General features: G+C 40.5%; 1 protein-coding gene and 1 pseudogene across 2 annotated transcripts in view; both read right to left on the bottom strand.

Annotated features, from left to right (window-relative positions):
- Positions 1-26750, bottom strand: part of LOC105468517 (syntrophin beta 1) — a 275913-nt gene that overhangs the window by 92144 nt on the left and 157019 nt on the right. For both annotated transcript variants that reach the window (XM_024788697.2, XM_011718733.3), the window contains exon 3: positions 14607-14814. In XM_024788697.2, the coding sequence (XP_024644465.2) occupies positions 14607-14814 (208 nt within the window). The remainder of the gene's footprint in view (positions 1-14606; positions 14815-26750) is intronic.
- Positions 16830-22232, bottom strand: LOC105468515 (condensin complex subunit 3 pseudogene; annotated as a pseudogene).

Genomic DNA, 26750 nt, shown 5'->3' with positions numbered 1-26750 from the left:
CCTAAAAGATGAGGGATAAATAAAAATAGATTCCTGTGATAGTTCCATTTTGGTTTCTGGCTGTTGGACGCTGGATGAAATTACCTTTCAACCCAGTTATTATTCAAGCTAAAGCCTTGAAGCTTGGCATGGAGGAAAAACCATACGTTAAAAGGGCAGAGGGTGGAAAATCTAGAGCCAGGAGAAGTTGGTTTCCACATTTCTGAGGTCTATTTTCTCAGAAAAATATCAAGGTCCATGTTGAAGCTTCCAGAAACCTGTCTTTTTCAAATGCACCAGAATAACTCGCAATTATGTTTAAGGTTTTAGTTTGTTAAAAGTTTAAATAGAAAAATGAGAAAACAATAAAATACATATCTATGTATTAGTTTAGTTTCTACAAAAGCCATCAAGAATGCTAAAATTCCTAAAAATACTTCTTCCTTCAATTTCTGGTCTCTTGCAGTGAAAAGAAATACAGCAATTATGAATACATTATTTTATGCTTTTGTTGAAAGATCATTTTTATACTAATTTAAAAATTGCCTTTTAAAATACTTTATATAAGCTTTAGAAAGGTGTTCTTATAATTTACAGTTCTGTAAACATGGAATTACTTCTACAAGATTCATAATGGGGTATTGGTATATATGATTCATATATATATGAAATATATACATATATAGAGAGAATGCGAGAAAGAAAAAGACAAAGAAAGAGAGAGAGAGAGAGAGAGAGATTGATTTCATTTTCAGGGAACTTAGGATTGATTTATGTAACTCTGATTTATGACCTCTTTTCCAGACATGAAGTAATATGTTCTTTATTTCAGGACCTTGTGAAATTAGGCAGCAGGTCATCTATGATCCATTTGAAGCTTTCAAATCTTTCCCCTGTTTGAAGACTATTCAGTCTGATTTTTCCCATCAAGCTTTTCTTGGAAACCCCATTTCACACTGCGCATTCTCCCTCCCTAATTTTGTCAGCACTATTGTTAAGTATTGATTTTGATTCTTTATTAAGTTCAGTTTTTACTCTAATATTTACGGTAGATCTTTGGCCTTCATATATTTAATACAGTTTTTACTCTGTGTGACCTTGAATGCTGATGACTTTGCACTAATTTGTCATTGTGTTAAGGGCCAGTTTTGAAGTGTGGGCTGACAGACCTGGAGGAGGCCCAGACAACCCCCTCTCTAGGCATGTCAGCATGGCTCTGCTGTCCTACCCTTGCATGAAGGCATGAAACACACACACATTTTTGTAAAATGGCCTAAAAAGCCAAATGACGGTGTTGATGATGGAAGTTCTATGAAGATGATAGTTCTTTGCCAGAAAATAGAAGTTAGGGATAAATTAAAGAATAGAATATTGGATCAGTAGTTCTGAACCATTTGGTAAGTCAATATTTCAGTAAAAAAAAGTCCAGTACAACTCATTTTTATTGCACCTAATAGAAGAAAGTGTGTGTATGTGTGTGTGTGTGTGTGCACACACGTATAATAGCATTCACAAATTTGGAGATTTCTAGAGGCTTCTATTGCAAACTCCACTCCAAAAATACTCCAAAAGTAACTGCTACTTTTCTAACAAGACATGCAAGCTAGAGAGCTGACTGCCCTCACCTGCTGGATTAAATTTATTGGATGCTATGTGCCGGCCCTGTGCCAGCCATTATACAAAAACAATTTCAATTAAGTTGTAAAAATTATCTTTTGCAGTAGGTATTAATGTCTTTTTTTTTTTACAGACACAAAAAGTGAGGATTAAAGATTTTTTTAAAACTTGTCAAAAGTCACTCAACCAATAAATAACAAACTGGGGATTAAAATCCACGTAGGTCTCCATGCAAAGCCCTTGCTCTTCCTTCTATAGTAGGGTGTATTGCAACCTTCACTGCCCTTCCCTGCCTCCCACATATTCATTCAATAAGTTCTTATTGCACTTAGTTGACCCCAATTTTATTTCTAGGTTCTCCAAATTCACCTTAGACAAAATGTTTGATGTTTGAATTCAACAGCTAATATATAGCCAGTTAAATTGTGCAGCAGGCATGCACAACTCCCCCCACCCCCAGCCCCCACACACAACAGGGATTTTTTTTGTTTTCAGCACCGACACTATGGACTTCAGGTTATCTTATGGTGTGTTGGGAGATCCAGGCACACAAAAAGTGAATGTTTGCCTGAAACTTTGTAAAATACACAGACATGCCTACTGATGGAATCCTCTAGCACATTTTTTTCCAATGCCTCTGATGAGAATCCAACTGGGTTAATATGCATCTCCCTCCCTCCCTCCCTCCCTCCCTTCCTCCCTTCCTTCCTTCCTTCCTTCCTTCCTTCCTTCCTTCCTTCCTTTCCTCCTTCCCTCCCTCCCTCCCTCCCTTCCTCTCTTCCTCACTCCCTCTCTCTCTTCCTCCCTTCTTTCTTTTTTCTTTTCTTCTTTTCCTTTCCTTTCCTCTCTCTTTCTTTCTTTCTCTCTTTCCCTCTTTCCCTCTTTCTCTCTTCCTTTCCCTTCCTTTCTTTTTTCTTTCTTTCTTTCTCTCCCTCTCCCTCCCCTAGGCTGGAGTGCCGTGGTGCAATCTCTGCTCACTGCAACCTCCATCTCCCGGGTTCAAGTGATTCTCCTGCCCCAGCCTCCCGAGTAGCTGGGATTACAGGCTCTCAACACCACACCCGGTTAATTTTTGTATTGTTAGTAGAGACGAGGTTTCACAGTGTTGGCCAGGGTGGTCTCAAACTCCTGACCTCAGGTGATCCACCCACCTTGGCTTCCCAAAATTCTGGGATTGCAGGCGTGAGCCACCATGCTCGGCCATTTTTCCCTCTTTCATGCCCACTAGTGGAGGTGCTACTGAGCAGGAAAGTGACCCTATAAGTGGACAGCTAACTAGGGAAAAGAAGATACAGTAAAGTATCTAGGAAATCTGCAACTGAAAAGATGCCAAGATTAGTTCGCGGAAGATTTAGTCTGTTTGTATGCAGAGTGGAGAATAAAAGAACAAGGAGTGAGAAATGGGAAGGTGGAGAGGTAGGGAAGGGAGGTCAGAGAGTGCAATGAACTGTACAGCCACATGTTTTGTGAGCCAAAATAAAGTATTAGTTTGGTGCAAAAGTAATTGCATAATTAAAGCAATGGCAAAAACCGCAACTACTTTTGCACCAACAAAATAGTTCAACAAACAAGTGTAATAATAGGCGTTATGAGTTATATTTCAGAAGCTTTTCAGAACAGAAGGAACGTGTCAATTCTACTTAGGGCAAGAGAGAGCTTGGTGAATGGGTCACCATGACCAGAAACCAACTATCATTCCATCTTCTTTCTCCTTTCATGCTCCCCAAGGTTTCACTCTTTAATTCTTTCTCATTTTTCCAGAGTTCTCTTCCACTTTTTCACTCATACCAGGTGCCTGGGTTTCCCTCCCTCCTACCCCATCCCCAGCAAAGCCACTTTGAACACATAATGTGAATTGTACCTCATTCTCAGAGAAAATGTGTTGCAGTGTCTACTGGCAACAGGGAATCATTTTCTGGCTAATATCACCAGTCCACTGACTCATGCATTTGACAAACATTAAGTTGACCACTTACTATTTCCCAGACACTGTGTAGGCACTGGAGCCATAGAACTAAATAAGAAGCAGCCTCTTTTCTCGGCAGGGTTACAAGCTGCAGGGCCAAAACACGTGGAGAAATATTTTAGGGCCTCTCTCTCTGAATCATTGTGATAAAGTGACTAATGTAATTCTAAGAGTCCTGCTTGGCCTCTCCAGCTCCATAAGGATCTCTGTTTTCACCTTGATGCAGCCCATATGTAGATATGTATGTTCTTAAATCAGATTCTAGACTTACAGCTTCACCTATATTTCTATCCCTAATTATAAATAAAATCAATATTTTAAAAACTTCAAATTGACTGACTTGCTAAACCAGAAAATGAATTCAACTTACAAACCTGAAGATACCAACTTGAGAGAGTTTCAGGATGAAAAATGAAATGTGTTCATTTGCATTGCATAGCATCCCAGTTCTATTAGAAGTAATAAAAAGCCCAAACCAAACGTATAAGGATGCAAAGAAACTCTGAAAACGACGTTTGAGAATTTCAAAGCATTAAAAAGAAATTATTATTCCATGATGTGAGGGACAAGGGAGCAAGTAAATGCCAACGTGAGTTATTAGAATGTGAATACAGCTGTAAATAAAAGTAAATTTCTAGGTGGTGGCTATAACCTTCAACGTGTCACAGTAGTAGCCATTATATTTAAATCTGTCCCACCTAAAGGTCCCATATACCTAAGGAATCCCTGATGGAATTCCTTCCTTCATGGGAATACACCAGTGATTACAGTAGATATTGTTGGTTGCCTGCCAAAATTCCCTTTGTTAGGCCAGTGCACCCTAGCCTCACCGGATGTACATGTTGACTGGTCACAGCTTAACCTTTTCCTTCTCTACAGAATTGCCCTGGCTGATGGGAATGGCCTCTCTCTACCTCTATGGGAGCCCATAGCCAATGGCTGCCTTATATGGGTGTAGAAAGTCCTGGTTCCCTTGGCTTAAAGTGGGAGAGCTCTGTCCTGCTATTCCTACTCTTGAGCTCCAGTGGGATCAGGCTGAAACTAGATTTCAGCTAATACTACATTTTTGTTTACCTTCCTCTGCAGCCTAGCCTGCTTCACTCACTTCCTTACAGGTTTCTCCTAAGAGCCTTACTCAGTTAATCACTCCCCAAGAATCTCCATCTCAGACTCTGCTTCTAAAGAATTTAGAGACATTGACCAATGTAGGCTTCATGGTCATCGTAAGGCTTAAAACATCATGTGTTGCCTTGACATCTTTGAACCTCACATGACTCCAAAAGCCTACTGGTGAGTTAACCTGGCTCCCATGATATGCCCGCCAAACAGCTAGTTCTCATATCAGCTGGACCAGCTACACTGCACCTAGTCCTCAACCTAGTGGGTTTTATTTCCCTAGCAGCCTGCGAAATTATTCAAAGAAGCCAATCACATCTCCCCTGGGAACCAGGGCGCACCTCATCCTTCTATTACTGCAAAATATGCTTCCCAGTGCTTCTGCTGTGTCACTCTGCTCCCTAGTGCAACCCCAATGTGGCCCTGCGTGGCGTGCAGTGTCCTCCTCCCAGGCTGTGAGTATATGTGACTAATAAACTACTGCTAATCTCATCTGTCCAGTGCTGAGTAGTGTGTGTTCAGCCATCTCATCCTGTTTCAGGTGGGAAATATCTTCCTTACCAGTGGGGCAAAGAGGAGGTGACCAGAAAAATCAAATAATAGAAATTAGTAGAAAATCATTATGTTTTGACCAAAGTCAGGCAGCTCTTCTGGAACACATCTGTTTCATAAAGAAAGGGCAATCTGTAATGCCCAATAAAAGTAGGTTCAGTAGAGTCTGCAAGGCACATGCATTAGTCTGTTTTGTGTTGCTATAACAGAGTACCGTAGACTGGGTAATTTTTTGTTTGTTTGTTTGCTTTTTTTTTTTTTTTTTTTGAGACAGAGTCTTGCTCTGTCACCCAGGCTGGAGTACAGTGGCACAATCTTGGCTCACTACAACTTCCACCTTCCAGGTTCAAATGATTCTCCTGCCTCAGCCTCTTGAGTAGCTGGGACTACAGGTGTGCACCACCACACCTGGCTACTTTTCGTATTTTTTGTAGAGATGGGGTTCACCATGTTGGCCAGGCTGGTCTCAAACTCCTGTCCTCCAGTGATCCACCCACCTTGGCCTCCCACAATGTTGGGATTACAGGCATAAGCCACTGCACCCGGCCAACTGGATAATTTATAAAGGGAAGACATTTATGTCTTATAGTTCTGGAGACTGAGAAGTCCAAGGATGAGGGGCCTGCACCTGGTGAGGACCTTCTTGCTGTATCATCCCATGGCAGAAGAAGCAAGGGCAAGAGAGCGTGCACATGAGACAGACTGGAAGGGAGTCAAGCATCCTTTTTATCAGGAGCCCAGTCCTGCAATAGCTAACTGATGCCCATGATAATGGCATTAGTCCATTCATAAAGACAGAACCCCAATGACCTAATCATCTCTTAAAGGTTCCATGAATGCAACTCTGTTGCACTGCGGACTAAGTTTCCAACACATGAACTTTGGGGACATATTCAAACCATAGCATTCCACACCTTCCCCCCAAAATTCATGTCCTCCTCACATGCAAAATGTATTCATTCCATCCCAATAGCCCCAGAATCTTAACTTGGTCCAGCACCAAATCAAAAGTCCAAAGTTCAGAGTCTCATCTACATCAGATGAGTGAGACTCAAACTACAATTCATCTGGAGGCAAACTCCCTCCAGCTGTGAGTCTGTGAAATGAAAACAAGTTATCTACTTCTGAAATACAATGATAAGACAGGCATAGGATAGACATTCCTGTTCCAAAAGGGAGAAATAGGCAAGAAGAAAGGGGTACCTGGTCCCAGTTAAGTCCAAAACACAAAAGGGAAAACAACATTAAGACTTAATGATGGAGAATGATCTCCTTTGACTCCATGTCTCAAATCCTAGGCCCATTGGGACAGATGTGGGGCCTCCAGTGCCTGAGGCAGCCCTGTTGTCTGCGTGTGGACTAACAGGAAATGGTCTGAAGTCATCCTTTTTCTCAGGAACCCACTCCTGAAATAACTAATCCATTCCTGTGATAATCACATTAATCCATTCATGAAGGCAGAGATCTCAAGACCTCATCACCTCTTAAAGATCCCAACTCAGTTGCATTAAGGACTAAGTTTCCAACACATGAACACTGGGGGACAAGTTCAAACCACAGCACCATGTGACCAGGCACAGGGGGCTTTCTATCTCAAGTTCCATGGTTCTCTCCAAAGAGACTGAAGCAGGCCCATATGAAGTTGTATGAATCAGCCTTCAAGAAATAAAATGTACATGCACCCCTGCTCTTACATGGGCAGCTCTGATGTTTCCACTTTGGTGAGAACCATTCACTTTACTAAATTCCATTTACTAAATTCACATGACTGTGAAGGCATGCAGAAAAGTGGGCATATTTCATACTGCCGCTGCCACCCACTTACTCATCCCAATTTAAAATCTCTGATGTTTCATTTGAGAGAATAGATGATGGAGGCAATCTGAATGAAATTCATACTGGCACATTTAGTTTAAACACTTGTAGCAAAAGACTAATGGGAAGATTCCCAAGCTGCTGCCAGATTTTTTCTTAGTCTTGCTCCATCTCAGAGGTGATTCACTCAGGAACTTGATGACTCCCTTTTAAAGCAACACAACAGGCCTATTAGCACTTAATTGCATTAACAGACTGTGTTTTCTACCATAACCAGTAGTCTTGATTTAGGGATGATGCAAGCCAGGGTAGCCCGGACAGTAGTTCTATTTCTCTCTCTTATCAGACGGGAGTTCCCTCAGGTCAGAGACTATTTTCTCCCTGGAAGAAGCAGTGAGAAATTCTGACTTAGGTAATTTTTTTTAGGCAGGTGGTGGGGCTGATATGCTTAGGGGCTCCAAAAATATCTCTCTGTTAATTACACTGTCAAGATCTTGATTACAGCAGCCTGTTTTCCTAGGGCCAGGGCTATTTTACATTCACACTGAGATTCTTCTAATGTAGGTGGGCAATGTAGCTAGAGAAAGAAATCACTTGGTTGGTTCTAGTTACCTGGAATTAGGGGGGATGAGTAAATTGCTGTTGTTGGAACTGAAAATTAATGGTGATCTAACAAATTATGTAAGAATATGGACTATAATATATACATACGTGTGTGTGTGTGTATATATATAGAGAGAGATATCAATATATTCACATAGATAAATAGGTAATTAGATAGGGATGAATAGATAGATACAGGGAGGTAGAGAGATTGAGAAATCGCTCAGTTCTGCCTTTGCACAGTAGTGCTGGGTAATAAAAATGATTATGAAAGCTGAAACCACACTAAGCAATCTTAATCAGTTGGAAAAATTAGGATCATTACATGACCTTTAAAACTTTTTATCAAAATGTTAAAAAGTGTCTTACTGTCAGTTTATATACTCATAGGGAGATGAGAAAAAGAGTAAATGTTTATTTAGTCATCTCTAATTTAAAACATTAGAAGGATTGAACAGAACTTTTCGTCTTCTTCTCATCTAACTTATAATATAGAACGAGCCTTTTTTTTTTAATGCTTTGGCAAATTGTCATCATCCTTTCTAAGTTTGGATCAGCTAGCAACATTTTATCCTTTGCACTTTCTTTTTTTTTTTTTTTTTTTTTTTGAGACGGAGTCTCACTCTGTAGCCCAGGCTGGAGTGCAGTGGCCGGATCTCAGCTCACTGCAAGCTCCGCCTCCCGGGTTCACGCCATTCTCCGGCCTCAGCCTCCCAGGTAGCTGGGACTACAGGCGCCCGCCACCTCGCCCGGCTAGTTTTTTTTTTTTTTTTTTTTTGTATTTCTTAGTAGAGACGGGGTTTCACTGTGTTAGCCAGGATGGTCTCGATCTCCTGACCTCGTGATCCACCCGTCTCGGCCTCCCAAAGTGCTGGGATTACAGGCTTGAGCCACCGCGCCCGGCCTATCCTTTGCACTTTCAATGATGTGAACTATCTCTGAGAGTTCCTTTAATGTGAAGTTTTCACAAGTGTCACCTCCTCTGGGGCATCTTCATCCTTCATCACAGCTACAGTCTTCACTAACGGGTTATACGTTTACCTTCCCTAAGTTCTTCTGGCGGCTATCTAGAACAGTATCAGTGTGAACATTCCCAAGGGCAGCTATTTCTGCTATCATTCCATTTACGTTTGATGCAAATTTCATTTCCAGTATTATCACTTTTTGTACCTTTGCTGCACTGTCATCTTTGTGGGACAACTCCCTCTTTCTAGGATCCATCCTTGTGAAGTGTCATATGGATTTGTCACTGGGAGACAGGGAGGAAAGGGAGTTATCTCCTTTGCTGTCTGCGTGTGAAGTGATTAACAGAGGTGCCATGGCCAATCACCCATAGACTTTGAAAGAAGTGATGTGATTGGTCACCAGTCAGGATGTACATCTGCTAGTTACATGGTGGAATTTGTGAACTGAAGACTTAGCAATAAGGTCTGTACTTGGTGAAATTACTCACAGTTAATATGCCTTGGTAGCAGAAACTTGAACCATTTTGTTGAAAGACTGGCATATCTAATTAAATAGTGATAACTGAAATTCATAGAGATGTGTGTGTGTATGTGTATATACAAATTGCCTTCCCCTAATCTGCCCTATGAAATATGATTTCAATCTCTGTAGGATCTGTTGTTTGAACTTTTATAAGACAAAATTAGGAAGGAAGAAAAGGGAGGAGGATTACTATGTGGAAGATAAAAGAAGGAACCTAACCAGAGAGACTTGGTTGATTGACATAGTCAAGAATGGAAGAGAAGGACAGAAAGGAGAGAATCTCTCCTCCTTGTTTTTCCTCTTTTAGAGTCATGAGAAGAACGGAAGCAGTTGAAGATATAGGATATATATGGATAGGAGAGATGAGAAGATCTTGGTAAGTGTCGCCCGGCCTAGGTATACAAATTTCCCCTTCGTCCCTCCCTCCCTCCCTCCCTCCCTCCCTCCCTTCCTTCCTTCCTTCCTTCCTGACGGAGTCTTGCTCTGTTGCCCAAGCTGGAGTGCAGTGGCGTGATCTCTGCTCACTGCAAGCTTTGCCTCCCGGGTTCACGCCATTCTCCTGCCTCAGCCTCCAGAGTAGTTGGGACTACAGGTGCCCGCCACAACTCCCAGCTAATTTTTGTATTTTTAGTAGAGACGGGGTTTCACCATGTTAGCCAGGATGGAAATTTCCCTTATTTTCATAATTTAAAAGGATTTGAATTATCTTAGTATGTCTTTTAGCTCTGAAACTGTGCTTCTGGTCTGTGATACTGCTCTAGATGGGATTGTTGGAGGCATTACTCATAAGGACAGATGTTTCCTGGGCCCCTTTATAAGGTCAGCTTAGTGGAAAGTGCTGGACTTTGGAGTTAGAAAGAGAGGCTCAAATTCTAAATCTACCGCATACTAGAGGAGAGATCTTAGAAAAGTTACTCAAATACTACAAGTTTACCTCATTGGATTTGGATTATTTGAAGCATATTGCCCATAATAAGTATGAATTACCAACTTCCTTTTCTCCAGTAACGCCATGGGGAGGCACAACTATTTAAACGCTCCCATTTGAAAGAATACGAAATGGAAATGAATAAAGCTGATACCTGAACTTGCATCTCAGAGCTCCCATCTGGGCTTTTGTTTTGCTGTGTTGTGTTTTTGCATATTTAATCTGACAAGAAATAGTTTGCAAACCGAGATAACAAGGGAAAGCAAAGGGAATGCCTGATGAACTGAGCACAAAATATAACTCAACAATTCTGCTGTGTCCCTGTTTATTACTGTTTTTCTAAGTAGCAGGAGAGTCAGAACTTAGCTTGTTTTTCTCTTATCTGAAATGTAACGATAATTGTAAAAGGATTAGATGAACTAAGAAACAAAGATTGGGAAAAATGTGTTTGGGGCATGACGCATTTTACAATTCACAGGAGTTAGTGGCTCATCTTGGGCCACATGGGGGCTTGCAAGGAGTTAAAAGATTTGAGGCTGGCTGGGCGCGTTGGCTCACACCTGTAATCCCAGGATTTTGGGAAGCCGAGGTGGCCAGATCACCTGAGGTCAGGAGTTTGAGACCAGCCTGGCCAACAGAGCGAAACCCCATCTCTACTAAAACTACAAAAATTAGCTGGGTGTGGTGGCATGTGCCTGTAATTGCAGCTACTCAGGATGCTGAGGTAGGAGAATCGCTTGAACTCAGAGGCAGAGATTGCAGTGAGCCAACATCACGCCACTGCACTCCAGCCTGGGAGACAGAGCGAGACTCCATCTCAAAGAAAAAAAAAAAGAAGGATTTGAGGCTAATATGGACATGGGAAGGGCTTTACATTGATGTACATGACCCATCTACAGGTGACAGTGCTCACAGACGAAAGCAGATTTTCCATAATTGGTAGCCAGGTGCAGTGGCACACACCTGTAGTCCCAGTTACTTGGGAGGCTGAGGCAGAAGGATTGCTTGAGTCCAGGATTTCCAGCCTGGGCATCATAGTGAGACACTGTCTATTAAAAAAAAAAAAATCTTCCATAATCAAGTTCTAGTCAAGGTGTCAGGCCCTCTTATCACTTTTCTCCAGGATGAACTCTCGCTTCACTTTAGATCAGTCTCTGGTCTTTCCCCCCAGTCCCCCAACAAGCCATACTAACACAGGCCTTCCTTCTTTCTCCTCTCTTGGAGTGCAGGGAAATGTCTCCATTCACTCAAATCCCTGTCATTTCTCAGAAGCCATTCTTCAAGTCTCCTGACTATCTCATGAAGAAAAATAATGTTAATACTAAATTTTCCTCCTGTATAGTGTTGAGGAGATTTTAAGATTTGCACTAAACGGAAATTTAAAAAGGAAGTTGTTGTTTCATATTTTTTGAGTTCACATAAATGCCACTTCTAAAAACTTGAAACTAAATTAAATATAATCTGTACAACCTTGTCACAGAGTGACTGTGATAAATTTACAAAATCAAAATATAACAACATAGGAAAAGACAAAGAATGTCAATTTAAGATAAATTACAGCTAGATAGATATAGGATCACATTTTATGTCTTTACAAATACCAAGCGAATTCATGGTATTTATGATAATATAAGAAAGGCATCGTATTAAGGATTTGCCATTCATTGTAACATTTTGCTAAAAACCATTCATATATCTGCAACACCAGGATTCAGTATTAAATATTTATTCAAAAAAATCCAGTTTGGATTTGTTCCCTTAAACTTGATCTATGGTAATCTTCTGAGAAGCGTGAAAATGAAGGCAATAAAAGACATTCTTGCTTCTCATAATTATCCATGATCATTACTGCTCTTACAGATACTCTGCATAATACCCTTAAGGAGACCTCTGGAATGATGATCTGAAATTACATCATAAGAACAATCATATGCTAAAAACAGGAAGAGCTTTATATGCACATTTATTACTGTTCCATGAGAATGTCTAATAATATGTCTGCTAATAATTTGGGATAAGCAAAAGGCATGAGACAAATTATAGGTGAGAAAGAGTAACCTTTGGAAGATTTTTTAATTTCATGAATAATGGTAATGATTTTAAACATAGCTTGTATTTAAAGAGATGAGAGAAAAGTACCTCTAAGAATTAAGACCATCAACTTGGAAGATGCAAGATTGTATGTGTTGGCCAGCCTCCCTCTGCCCCTTCAGATCCAGTCTCTACCTTTCCCATCCTTCTCTGTACCCTGGGAGACTCACCTTAAGAGTGCATCCATGGGGCTTCTTGCCTCTGGCTTCCAGCCAGCTTCAGCCTTTGGAAGACACCAGCAGGGGGTCAGTGGGCAGGGTTTGGCAGGGGCTGCATTTCTCTTCCAAATACCACAGTGGTAGTAGGTGGCACTTTTCTACAGCTAGAAGCCTCCCTAGTCTCAGGTAACTGCTGCTTCTCCTTGCCCTTTCTGGTCAAGGGATGGTAGTGGCCTCTTACTACTGTTGGCCCTGGAGTTCTTCTCTCTCTCTTATTGGTTTTCCAAACCTTGGCTACACCTTATAAATTATTCCTGCATTAAATCCTTTCCAATTATCCCTTTCGACCTTCCCATCCATCTGCTGCCAGGATCCTAAAATATGTGCTGTATCTCCAAGTCCACCCAGAACCTTAACCAAGTGAGAGCATTTTTCATCACAATCAGCTCCTTCTCTTGTTCTACAGTAAATGTTGGTTGCTTTTGCTTCCCTGGTATCCATTGATTGTTTTTCTTGCACAGCACCTGATTTTTTCCATTAGAGAACCACCCCTCCTCATCCTCACTGCAAATGACTTAGGTGAGGCTGATTTCAGCACTAAGACTGAACAAATTATCCAAGTCAACCCAATTAGACTTATAATCTCAGGACTTGTGTTGGAACAATTGGGGCAAAGAAGCCATTCTTCACTGAGACAACCAGGAGCAAAGAAAACATAAGCCTGGAACCGTCAGGCCAACTAAAGAGGAAGCCTGGTAATAAACTAATGAAAGGACAGGGAAAGAAAGAGATGGAGACTTAGACTTAATACATTATTTAAGTCCCTGGATCCCACCATGCCTGAAGCTTATCTTTGGACATTGCAGTTATCAGAACCCAGGCATGCCCATTTTGCTCAGGCTAAATTGAGTTGAGTTTTCTGCCACTTGTAATGGGAAGATCCTTGACTATCAGGCCCTTTCCTAATAAAAACACATGCATTTGAAGAGAGTAGAAAGTGGAGAGTGATAGAGATGTGACTTTCAAAATCGTATCAGCCATCCAGATTTATGGTCTTGTTTTCTTCAGGAACCCTAACACATAAACTCATGAAAGGCTACGGGTGGTTTGTGTTTATTATGAATTTGGATGCTCCTATCACCTGCATTGTCCCTTTGGTTCTTTGAAATCTCTGAGAGATAGGACAATACCAAGTCAAACAACCCATTTGGTGTTAAATTGTTAGGCTAAGACCCAGGCATGATCTGCTGCAAACAAAGCACAATGACGGAAAACAGCCAACTGGTGTGTTCAGGTATTATTCCAGGTGCCATATGACCGGGCCTTCTCAGATGACAGAGTTCTTTGGCAGGAAACGTGTTATTGTGACATTCACTATTCCCATTTACTGTCTATTAGAAAGTGAGTCACTGGGAGGTCAGATCATCCCCAAAGTCCAGCGTTCCTGAGCACTCAAGGTCAACTTCAAGGGACAGCAATCATATGTAAGGACAATGGCAAAGACTCAATCCTTTGAAATAGAGAGAAAGAGTAACTCCCAAGAGATGGCCACAAAGTGAGTTTTACTATCTTTAACATATCCCATAACTTGGGAAAAGAAATCAGGGACCGTGTTAATATGACCCAAAGTCTTTTCCACAGCAGCTGTCCCCTCTGAGACAGAGGCTAAGTCTTTTTATGTGTTCACTCCCTCCCCGACTCCTGCCTCGCACTGTGCCTCACAAAAGTAGGTGCTCTTTAATGATGGCATTGAAGAGCGGCTGGCTTAACAGCACAAATAAAATATAAGGTAACATAAGAAAAGAGCCAGCTTATAGTAATTGCTCAAGTAATCCTTGCTGTTACTTGTAAATGTATAATTGAATCATCTCAAAAGTGTCTGTGTTATTAACAAACAGGCTCATCAAAACCCACACAAACCCTTTTGAAGCAATAATTTGGACTTCCTTGCCTCCCAAAGCAACAGCTCTGTTCTGAGGTTGAGTTATTTTCCCTTCCCTTCATACATAGAAGTTAAAATCAAACTATTCCTCAACTCACTCGTTCATCCATCATCCAACAACCTGGACCCCGTGCAATCTGCCACATGTTTAACTAAATGCAGGTAATCAAATTCAATTAAGACAAAACCCCTGTATAATGTAAAGGCCTGTAGCCTGCTGGAGAGGGATAAGAAATCCACACAGACTGTGAATGAGAGAATCAGCCTATGGAATGAGATAACTTTAGTGGTTATGAGCGCTGGGGGAATCTCGGGAAGGATGACTATTATAGAGGAAGGTATTTTTCTTACCTTTTCTGCAAGCCAGCCAAGATGCCTAATCTCTCGGCTCCCAGCAATGCCTGTTTTCCCCAGCTGCTCTCTGACCTCAGCAATCACTCGGGTCAGCAGGTCATTAACGTTGGAATGGATGGCACTGAACCATGCCTGGGCAGTGGCTGAGTCCTTGCTCCTTAGGATCACTGTGTGCTTAGCATCTGGAGAGTGGATTTCAAGCTGCCTAGAGGAACACAGAGAAAAGGGTTAGAAAGTTTCCTGGCAGGTCCTGCTTCGTCAAGACCTGGGCCACAAAGGTGAATTAATTCTTTACTCCTATTTTTAGACTTTGTCAGTTTCCCATGGGATGCCTTAATGGTCCCGCTATCCATTCATTCACTCATTAATTCATCCACGCATATTTACTGGGTGCCCAAGTACTGGTCTACATACTGGGAACACAGCTGTGCAACCACCAAATCACCTAAATTAAGGTTATCTGATTTTCTTGTTATTCAGCTGATTTGCTGATTAGTAGTATCATATCGAGACTTCCAAACTGTGAGCTGATACTAATTTGCCTTACTTCTTAATTCACAGAGGATTTTAATAATATACTCACATCCTTGCTGGTGCTGGCAGGAAACAGATTGAAATATATCTAGCCACATGCTTAATCCTGCTGCTCAGTGTTAATCAATTGAGAATATTTTAGAATCGAAGATGACCAAACTTTGCATCTTTTAGGAATTTTGTCTGTAGCACATTTAGCTTCCACTTAATCCTCAGACCCATGGTGTGAAGGTGTGAATTGGCTTAGGAAGGGGTAACAACGGGGAGAGAGCACTTAAAATATTATATATTTAAAGTCCAGGCCCAGCATGCTGGCTCACGCCTGTAATCCCAGCACTTCGGGAGGCTGAGGTGGGCAGATCACCTGAGGTCAGAAGTTCAAGACCAGCCTGGCCAAGATGGTGAAACCCTGTCTCTACAAAAATACAAAAATTAGCCAGGCATTATGGCAGGTGCCTGTAATCCCAGCTACTCAGGAGGCTGAGGTGGGAGAATTATTTGAACCCGGCAGGCAGAGGTTGCAGTGAGCTGAGATCAAGCCATTGCACTCTAGCCTGGGCTACAGAGTGAGACTCAGTCTCAAATAAAATAAACTAAAATAAACTAAAATAAAAATAAAAGTTCAACGACAAAGCTTATGCCAGAACTCTAATTGGATTACTGAAGAAACAGAGTGAGAAATCTGTATACTGTAATTGTGGTAAAAGAAGGAAATTCTCAACAGATACTTTATGTCATTAACTTTTTATTTTGAAGTAATTATAGATTAGCATGGAGTTGCACAAATAGAACAAAGAAGTCTGGGATGCCCTTTACCAGTTTCCCCCAGTGGTTATATTTTACCTCCTGTAGTACACTATCAAAACTAGGAAACTGACATGGGTACAATGTGAAGGTATAGTTCTATGCCATTTTTTCATGTGTAGATTTGTGTAAACCCCACTGCAATTACAAGGCAGAACTACTCCATCACCACAAAGCAGAGATCTTTAATCTCCCCCGCAACTACCCCTTTTTAGTCGTGTGTCCCCCACCCCCACCTAGTTGTTGTCCCTAGGCAACAACTAACCTGTTCTCCGTATCTGTAAATTTTAGATACTTTTTAATTGCATAGAGAAAAAAAACCCCAATATTCATTCATGTGTATATGCAATAAATATCATTTATTCATTCATGTTTACATTAGAAAGATACAGGGATTTGGAAATTCAAAGCTGAATAGAATTATCCATTTATTAACTTCCTTTCATCCCTTAATAATCATGCTATTATTCACTGAGAATTTACTATGTGCCAGGCAAACTTTTAAATCATTTTATATTATTATATATAATGCTTCTAATAGCCCTATGACTGATATTATTAACCCCCCCCTTAACGGAAGAAAAAATTGAACTTTGGAGAGAGAGAGAGAGGAAGAAGCAATTTACCCAAGGCCACACTGTTGGTGATGCTGGGATTCAAACCCATGTTTTTTTAAATTTTTATTTATTTATTTTTAAATTATTATACTTTAAGTTCTAGGGTACATGTGCACAATGTGCAGGTTTGTTACATATGTATACATGTGCCATGTTGGTGTGCTGCACCCATCAACTCATCAGCACCCATCAACTCGTCATTTACATCAGGTATAACTCCCAATGCAATCCCTCCCCCCTCCCCCCTCCCCATGATAGGCCCTGGTGTGTGATGTTCCCCTTCCCAAGTCCAAGTGATCTCATTGTTCAGTTCCCACCTATGAGTGAGAACATGCGGTGTTTGGTTTTCTGTTCTTGCGATAGTTTGCTGAGAATGATGAAAACCCATGTTAAATAGGCTCAAAAGCCTGTGAATTTAAATACTATACCACGATACCTTTCCTTGAGATTGGACAATGTCCTATGGGGGGCATTCACTGACTTCTGCAGTGATGTGAAGTGTAGTATTCATCATCAACAACCATGCCCAATAATGTTCCACCTAGCTCCTGAGTTTCAAAATAACAATTTTGCAGATGGCTTGAGAGTTAGAAGACCCAGTGCAACTTGGCTTCATTAACATTTGAAACCAACCTTTTACAGTGACTAAACCGTTTTACCACAAGCATAAGTTGTAGAAGAGGGAAGGTTTGGAAAGTGGGATGTCACTAGGAGAACTTTAGCCATAATTAGTATTCTTTTTAAGGAATTTGCAAAGCCAGTCTCCCCAGTGAGATACCAAAAATTTTATGTGATGGAACAGGGAATTCTTTTGGTGACAACTGTCCTCACACAGAGGAAAAAAATCTCATGCCTCTTAGGCATATTTCAAAAATATGAGTAATAAATCTAAGGTGAGAGTTTCCATTCTCTCCCTAAGTTCTCACTCTTCAGTAAAGTTGCAGAGCAGAATACAAACTAGCATTCTCAAGAGCATCAATGAGAGCTTAACTTGTTTTTCTTCTATATCTTTAAAACTTTATTTTTAATTGACAATGATGGGCTGGGCGCGGTGGCTCATGCCTGTAATCCCAGCACTTTGGGAGGCCGAGGCAGGCGGCAAGGTCAGGAGTTCGAGACCAACCTGGCCAATATGGTGAAACCCCATCTCTACTAAAAATACAAAAATTAGCCAGGCGTGGTGGTGGGCGCCTGTAGTCCCAGCTACTCAGGAGGCTGAGGCAGGAGAATCGCTTGAATCCAGGAGGCAGAGGTTGTAGTGAGCTGAGATCAGGCTACTGCACTCCAGCCTGGGAGACAGAGCGAGACTGTCCCCAAAGCAAACAAAACAAACAAACAAAAAACCAAAAAAACAAAAAATAAAGACAATTGTGGTTATTAACTGGCTTCTCAAGTTATTCTACCAATATTCATTATTCTGGGAGTTTAAAACATGCAAATACTTCATTTACAATATTTTCTTTTGAAGGCCTTTTTAAAAATTTCGACAAGGGTAACTTTATTCAAGCAAAGAACTGAAGATAATTTTAAAGAACTCTACCTCCACCATCTTTCCTAACTTAAATCTTCATTGAGAAATTGTGCAAGATTAGGTTTACTTTTTTCCAGCACTGCTGTTTTGGCTTGTCTTGGTAGTTTCATCTTCATTTCTGATTCTGGTTCTAGAACTTCATGGTCACTTTCAGAGTCAGCCTCAGCAATCTGATGTCTCCTCTTCATCCTAGCTGAAGCTGTCACTTTTCTCTGTCCCCTGTTAGTCTTTTGCTGACTAGATTTTGATGCCAGGGTTGCTTTTACATCCCTAACAAGAGTCATATGTACTTCCTTATTCTTTTCATCTTCATTTTGAAAAATAGTTGTAGTCAAGTTGGCATCCTGTGCTGCTTCAGGCTGGTCACCAAATTCTTTATTTCCTTTTTGCCAACTGAATCTTGATTTTCTCCAAAGCTTTCAGACGTGCCCCATCCTTTACTTGCTCCAGAATCCCATTCAATAGAACCAGAAGATCTTTTGCAAGATGGCTATTGAGTTCTAAAGAACTCAATGCTTTTATAGAGACCCGCATTTCTGGTGAGCATGGACTTGTTAAGATCTCACGGCAAATTTTTATAGCCAAACTGTCATGTACTGTTAAGGCCTGATAATCTTAGGAATTCTTGGCCTGAGGATTTAATCTGCTTGTTCTCATCAAATCTATAAGTAACTCAACAACATTTCTGATATGAATTTCAGCTAAAGGAGAAGATGCAGGAGCACTGGCCAGTGTTTGCAGGCTTGGAAGAGAAACTTCTTCAAAGCATTCCTGATCAGTCCTGCTTGCCTAAGCAAACATGGGGAAAACACGCCTAGGCAATGTCAAAGTCGAACATCCTCTTCAGTCACAGGACTCTACCATTACAAAATAAGATGGGAAAAAGTCCTGCTGCTGACCCAAAGCCCAGAGAACATCGGCTTGGCTAGTCCTTCTATGGCTCCTGTCCTAAGTGTAGATACCTCACTAAGAAATCAGAAAGGAGTTTCAGAACATTCTTCGCTGTAAGGGCCTTTTCAACTTTTTATGACTCTTGCTCATCAATCACTGTTTATCTCTGCACCTTCATATTAAAAGGCTTTGATTTTTTAGGTTTAAGTGGTTCAACCCCAAACATTATCAGCTAGTCAAAGATTCCCTTTAAAGCACTTATTTTTATTGTGACATCATCAATTTGCAAAACCTGCAATGATAACACAAAGTGTTACATGCAAAATCCTGATTCTGTAGTCTGCAGCTCCCGAGCATAAAACAGCGAGATTTCTTACTGTAGGGTAAACATGTATTATCTTAGGAAGAATAAAAAATTCAATGATCCCATTCATGGCTGCACTTATGCCTGCTGAAATGAACATCTGCTTCAACAGTTCACAGCATAAGACATTCTATAATGTTTCTGCGTCATTCTTCTCTATGTGGACTTCTTTAATTTCAAATTGCTCTGTCTCTTTCAAAACGTTTCTTTTGACATCTTCTAATGCTTTTATTTCTTCTTTTAATTTTGATGCCAAGTGAAAATCCTGTAAGGTAATATAATTTTCCAAAGCTTCTTTGGCTTCAATACACTTAACTTTTATTTCAGCCATCTTGAGTCCTTTCTTTCTTGTATCAACTGGGTCATCATAAACACCAACAGTAATAATGGGTACCCCAATCTCTGAGATAATTTCTGTTCTCTTATTATCATCTATAATAATGTGCAGCAGTCCTTCAACAAGAAAAGGAACCATGGATATTGGGGTTGTGGGTAGAGTAAGAATCTCCTGTCAAATAGCCAGGATTTTTTTTCTTCTTCCTTCTTCATTCATATCCAAAGACTTAATAATTAGAATCAATTGTCAATAAAAAAAAACCTCATGACTTTTAGGTTCTTTTCAAAGAAATGGGTAATAAATCTGGGGTGAGTTCACTGTCTCCCAAAGTTCTCACTGTTCAGTAAAGTTGCATAGCAGAACACAAACTAGGATTCTCAAAAGCATTGATGAGATCTCAGCCTGCTTTTCTTTCCTTTCTTTAAAACTTTATTTTTAATCAACAAGGGTGGTTATCAACTGGCTTTTCAAGTTATTCTATCAATATCTATTATTCTAGGAATTTAAAGCATGCAAATACGTCATTTACAATATTTTCTTTTGAAGGCTGGCATTTGTTTTCAAAGAAACGACATATTGGGAAACAGGACTCCACAGGTATCACACACACACAAGTGATGCCAGCAAAAATGAAAGAAAGAAAACAGAGTATTTTCTTTGTTGGGTTGCCAGCATGGCCCTAGGATAAAGCAGACTTGCAAACAGAGGTATAGGCTAGTGATGCAGACGCCCGTTTCTTCCAGGGTTTGACAGTGCTTATCATTATTATTAATTTTAAAGTAAACTTTTAAAGTATAACCTACAGACGGAAAAGTGCACAAATTGTAGGTGTCCACCTCAACTGTATTTTTGCAAAGAGAATATATTCGTGTCACCATCACTCAGATCAAGAAATAGAATATTACAGTCATCCCAGAAATCCCTTTTGTATACCCTTTCCAGCTCCTGTCCTCCAATATAATCACTATTCGAATTTCTATGGATTAACTTTTGCCTCAGGCAAAAATGGATCAATGGATCATTTTTTGTTGCTACCTGAAGTGTAGGGAGGATCTAGGACAATTTCTGAGGCAAAGTTGAAGTACCAGGTCCCATACTTGTTGGCAGTGATTCACAAGGTGGGACCACAGACCAGCAGTATTTGCATGCAAATTATAGGCTCCCACCTCAGGCCTACTTAACTAGGAACTCTGGGGATGAGGTCCAGCAATCATCCTCCAGGAAAATCTGACTCTAGTCAAGTTTGAGAAGGGCTGTGCCATAGGTTCACTTAAAAAAAAAAAAAAGACTGAGCTTGGTTGTTTGCCAGGCTTCCCAATGGCTGAGAGGGACATGGAATGGTGAACTGAGCTTCCCCCATCAGTTTTCAGAGGAAGAATACAAAAGACACAGAGCAGAGAGGCCTGTTGCTTTTTATCATCAAAAAGAACAGCAAGGTTCTCAACCAAAAGTATTCTTCAGATATCCTTTAATAGGCTTCTTTTTAAAAAATCATTCAGTTAAATATAAATAGTTGGACCCTATCCCAGTCATACTGAGTAAGGTTCCAGAGATTGAAGCCTGGGCATATGCTTTAAATGTTCCACAAATTTATATAGATTAAACACTACCGCAGGCCTCTCTGAGGCCAAGCTGGAGCCCCCTAATGAGCTGCGCCTATTGGTAGTTGTCCCCAGAAGAGTAATACAACAAATAGTTCCTGGAGAGTATGTTAGCTATGGACTACTGACTAACAAATTCCCTTCAATTAAAATTTGGCTTAAAATTCCAGGCCAGCCACAGTGACTCATGCCTGTGATCCCCACACTTTGGGAGGCTGAAGTGGGAGGATTAGTTGAGCTCAGGAGTTTGACACCAGCCTGGGCAAGTAAGGAGGCCCCATCTCTACAAAAAATTTAAAAAGTAGTCAGGCATGGTGGTGCACACCTGTAGTCCCAGCTACCTAGGAGGCTGAGGTGGGAGGATTGCTTGGGGCCAGGAGGTCAAGGCTGCAGTAAAAGTCATGATTGCACTACTGCACTCCAGCCTGGGTGACAGAGCAAGACACTTACTGAAAAACAAAAACAAAACAAAACAAAATTCCAAACATCTGTTATCTCACAGTATCTGTAGGTCATGAATTTGGGAATGGCTTAGCTGAGTGGTTCTGGCTCAGGAATTTGCATTTAGGATGCTGACAGGGGTTGCAGGCATCTGAAGGCTTGACTGAGGTTGAGGATCCACTTCTAAGATGGCTCCCTCTTATGACCATTGGCAGAAGGCCTCAGTTTCTTGCCATATGAGCTTTTTCCAAAGGCTGCTTGAGTGTCCTCCTGACATGGCAGGTGTTTCCTCCAAAGAAAAAAAGGAACTGCTATGCCTTTTCTGACCTGGTCTTCAAAGGCACACACCATGTTTGTTGTTATTGTTTCTTTGATTTTTAAATTTCAATAGTTTTGGGGGAACAGGTGGTTTTTGGTTACATGGATAAGTTCTTTAGTGGTGATTTCTGAGATTTTGGTGCACCCATAACCTGAGCAGTGTACACTGTCCCCAATGTGCAGTCTTTTATCCCTCACCACCCTCCCACCCCTTCTCCTGAGTCCCCAGAGTCCATTATATCATTCTTCTGCCTTTGCATTCTCATAGCTTAGTTCCCATTTATAAGTAAGAACATTTGATATTTGGTTTTCCATTCCTGAGTTACTTCACTTAGAATAACAGTTTCCAACTTCATCCAGGTTGCTGCAAATGCTATTATTTTGTTCCTTTATATGACTGAGTAGTATTCTGTGGTGTATGTATATCACATATTTTAATCCACTCATTGGTTGATGGGCATTTCAGCTGGTTCCATATTTTTGCAATTGTGAATTGTGTTGCTATAAACATGCGTGTGCAAGTGTCTTTTTCATATAATGACTTCTTTTCCTCTGGGTAGATACCCAGTCATGGGATTGCTGGATCAAATGGTAGTTCTACTTGTAGTTCTTTAAGGAACCTCCATCCTGTTTTCCATAGTGGTTTTACTAGTTTACATTCCCACCAGCAGGCACACCATAAGTTTTGGTTTCTTCTTATTGTTAGAAGTGTGTCAGTAAGTCCAATATACATTCAACAAAAGGAGAATTAAGCTCCACTAGGATATAAGGAAGAGTACCAAAGCATTTGTAGACATATCTGTATCTTAAAACCACCATAGAGAAGCTTTCAGATGAAGTAAAGTCCTGCAAACAGCCTGTTTGCAAATGTAGAGGGAGAGTTTTTGGAGCTGTGAACCAGTAGCCTATGAAGATCTTGCAGATCCAAGTGAAGAGGGAAATCATTCTTTTTAACTAAGCTTTGACTCTGGATTACAAGATGAGACATATGGTAGACTTAAGATAGGGGTCAATGACAATAGGAGAGATGAGAAAGAGCCTCTCACTGACCACACATGAGGGCAGCATGAAACCACCAAATATGATGGTGGGCTAAGAACTGTTGGGCTGATCTGACAAAAGTTTGGCATGGAAAAGGTGTCAATTATTTGTGCAATGAGTAATTAAAAGAATTCAGCAACTTACATTCCCCCTTTTTCCCTCACCCCCAACAAAACCCAAAGGGAGAGGAGAAAGGGCTACAAACTTCCTCTTTTAATATCAATGAATTCTACTATCTAAGGCAAACGATAGGTACTTGGTATCACTGAAGTCCTTCAAATCCCTGGGTGACAACTCAAGATTCTCAACAAGGTCATGGGGTGATTTTACACCTATATATCCCCACTACTTGGCATTAACTGAACTTCAAATAAACACATTTTGACCTAATTTGTTATTTGACCTCATTTTACCAAAATGTGATCCAGTGTAATGCACGTTCCAGAATAGAAAGTGGTAGAGAGTAAAGAAATTCCATTCCTGGTTGATTGTGCAATAGTTCTTTCAGCAGCCCATATTCTTACCAGTTGAAAAGATGCATGCTGGAATAAACATTGGCTTTATGACTTTCAGACTGACTTTGTGACTTATTGGATTCACAGTGGCTTTATGACTTATTGGCTGTGATGCATTAGACAAGTTACTTAAACTCCCTAGCCTCAATTTCTTTATCTGTAGAATGCCTCAATATACTTGTCTATTGAGATTATCGAAAAGATAAAATGAAATAACATGTATGAGATGATACAGTGCCATGCCCATCTTGATCAGTTTTCCTAGTTTACAATGAATAGTCTTTCCAAATTTGTGCACAATAAAATTGTATTGGTCCAATGAAGCATGGAGAGTCCTCCAGGGCAGGTGGGCTATAGTCCAACTGCTTTCCCGAGTACTGGGATTTGAAGAAAAATGCAAGCCCCGGGAAAAACCAAAAGATTATACAAAGGCTCTTTCTACTATCCTGGAATGAAAACAAAATAACTTTAGGGAAAGATGCATGAGTCTTTTGCAAGATACTAAAAGATTTGGGGCAAACCTGATAACATGTCACCCTTTAACCCATCTACCTCTTTATTCTAAAAACAAAAAAGAGCTATATGAGGTTCCTGTTGAGGGGCACAAGTTAATGAGTGTTGTGGCCATAACTAGAGCTACAATTAGCTGTTGCTTTCTCATAGCCTGAGCTAATCAGTGACTCTGGGGGTGAAAAGAGATGAGAAATTGTTTCATTTTTTTCAGTAGGTTTTTGCTGATAACATACCTCAAAATAACCATTTTGTGGGGTCAAATGTTTAGTATTATGTGTTTTCTTAAAAAGGTAGTTTCAACTTCAATAATTACATAATGAACATATGGAAGGAGGTAAAATGGGGAAACACAGTAAGAAGAGGGTAGGGAGAAGGACAGAAAAAGGAAAACAGAAAAAAAATTCAAGAGTGAAAACTAAGCGGTATGTGAAAATGTCACTGTGCCTGGGTGGTTGAAGTCATTAAAGTCAGAGAGCCAAAAATACCTAACAGAGTGGAGCGAAAAAAGCGCCGGACAGAACAGTGAGAATAATGTATCACTGATGTAAAAACAACTCATATGATGCTTGTAAATGTGGAAACTATAACTATCCTGGAGGGGTATAGAGATGAGTTCAATTAGGAGGGAAACTGAGTGACAGGAGGACAAAATTGGAAGGGAGATTTTAACTGTATAACTTTGTATCTTTTAAATTTTGTTCCATTGTGCATTTATCATGTATTCAATGCATTTAAACAGAAGAGGAGAAGGACGGGCCATAGAATACATCTATTGGTTAAAACCATCTTGTCTCAAGCCCAAGCTGTCATTTGTAAACTATGCTTCTTATGAATATCTGTTGTTTGTCTGCCATTTCCATACCCTGCTTTTCTGGTAACAGGCTTTATCCTCATTCTCACTCTATGTGGTCTGGGGGATTTGATGGCTTGAGGGTTGTAGGTATGAAACAATTTGAACCAAAGAGATCCAGGCCCAGAATTTCTGCTGGATCCAGTGTAATGCACATTCCATAATAGAAAGTGATAGAGAGTAAAGAAATTGCATTCCAGGAATAATTGTTAAGGAGACTTTTTCCCCTCCTCATTGTAAATACTGGGGGGTTGGAGGCAATCATGGATCTGTGATGACCATCTTGCCATCGAGAGGGAAGGACCTGCTCTTCTATGTTCCTTTTTTTTTTTTTCTTAAGCCAGTTCAAGTTGGGCTACTTTCAAAATACAACCAAAAGTCCTGACTCATACACTGACCTCAAATAGGTCTTTTCATTTCTCTGAGCCTTGAGTTTCTTCATCCCATATAAAATTGAGATGGTGGTGGTAATGATCAAAGTGGTGAAGATGATGATAATGAAGGTGATAACATTCACAGGGTTACTGGAGTATCAAATGAGGTAATAATTATGAAAGCGCTTTGTGACCTGATGTTAGTAGTTGTCACTTATGTTTTTAGCATTTAAGACTTTCTGTTGACTCAGTAAATGGGGGAAAAAAACTATATTAGTGAACATAATGTTTTCATATTATCTATACCTATACGTCTCTCTTAGAAATTCTATTAGTAAAGAGTCAAGGCATGCATATTGAAACAGAAAATCCCAGTAAATCTCTTGGGTTACAAAACGGAGTAAGAAACATGCAATGCTATCACAGCTAATTAGCAAGTGTTCTAGAACACTGATGAGGTGTCTGGCATGTGTTATGTGCTGTAGAGGCAACTGGAGTACATGGTCTCTGTCTCCAATTAACTCACCATGTGCAGTGCATTGAATAGTGTCCCTCCAAAATTCAGGTTCCTGGGGAACCTCAGGATGTGACTTTATTTGGAAATAGGATCCTTGCCGATGTAGTTAAGGGAAGGATTCAGATGAAATCCTTATCTCATTATCTCATCATTCCACCCAGTGTATTAGGGTGGGTCCTAAATCCAGTAAGAGTGCTATTATAAGAGACAAAAAAGACACAGAGAGACATGCAGAAAAGAAGGCGATGTGTAGGTGGAGGCAGAGATTGGAGTGATGCAGCCACAAGACAGGGAATGCCAATGAGGGCAGGCAACCACTAGAAGTTAGGATAGAGGCATGAAATGGTTTACCCCTCAAAACATGCAGAAAGAACCAACCCTGCTGACACTACAGTTTCAGACTTCCGGTCTCCAAAGCTGAGAGAGGATAAATTTCTATTGTTTTAAGCTACTCAGTTTGTGGTACTTTGTTATGGCAATCCTAGAAAACTATTACACAAATACATCATGTAACTATCTTCCTGGACATAGCAGAACCAGGACTGCACTACTATTTAAAATATATGGACGCTTAAAGAAATTCGTAAGATGAATTTAGATCATTTAGAGCTGTGAAATCACGTGTCCATTTTAGCTCACTTTGGAGTTAAAAAGTTGTCTTCTTGGCAAGAAATCTTACTCCCACCAACATTCAGTTTTATAGCCCAGAAAGAAAATGGGGAACCATTCTGAAGTAAGGAACATATATAAAGCATGCTGGTCCAGGGTAGGTCTTTACTCAGTAAAGGACAGTGTCCTTGACTTCCTTCTTGGGGTAAAGAAAATCCAGACAACTTCCTTGCTGGCTGATGAGCCCTACATTTCTGGAACTAGGGAAGAAGAGGGAGGGAGGG

The sequence above is a fragment of the Macaca nemestrina genome, chromosome 8 (genome assembly GCF_043159975.1).
Source record: "Macaca nemestrina isolate mMacNem1 chromosome 8, mMacNem.hap1, whole genome shotgun sequence".
Classification (NCBI taxonomy): Eukaryota; Metazoa; Chordata; class Mammalia; order Primates; family Cercopithecidae; genus Macaca; species Macaca nemestrina.
Note: the sequence above shows the minus strand (reverse complement) of the source record. Positions and strands in the feature narration are given on the sequence as shown.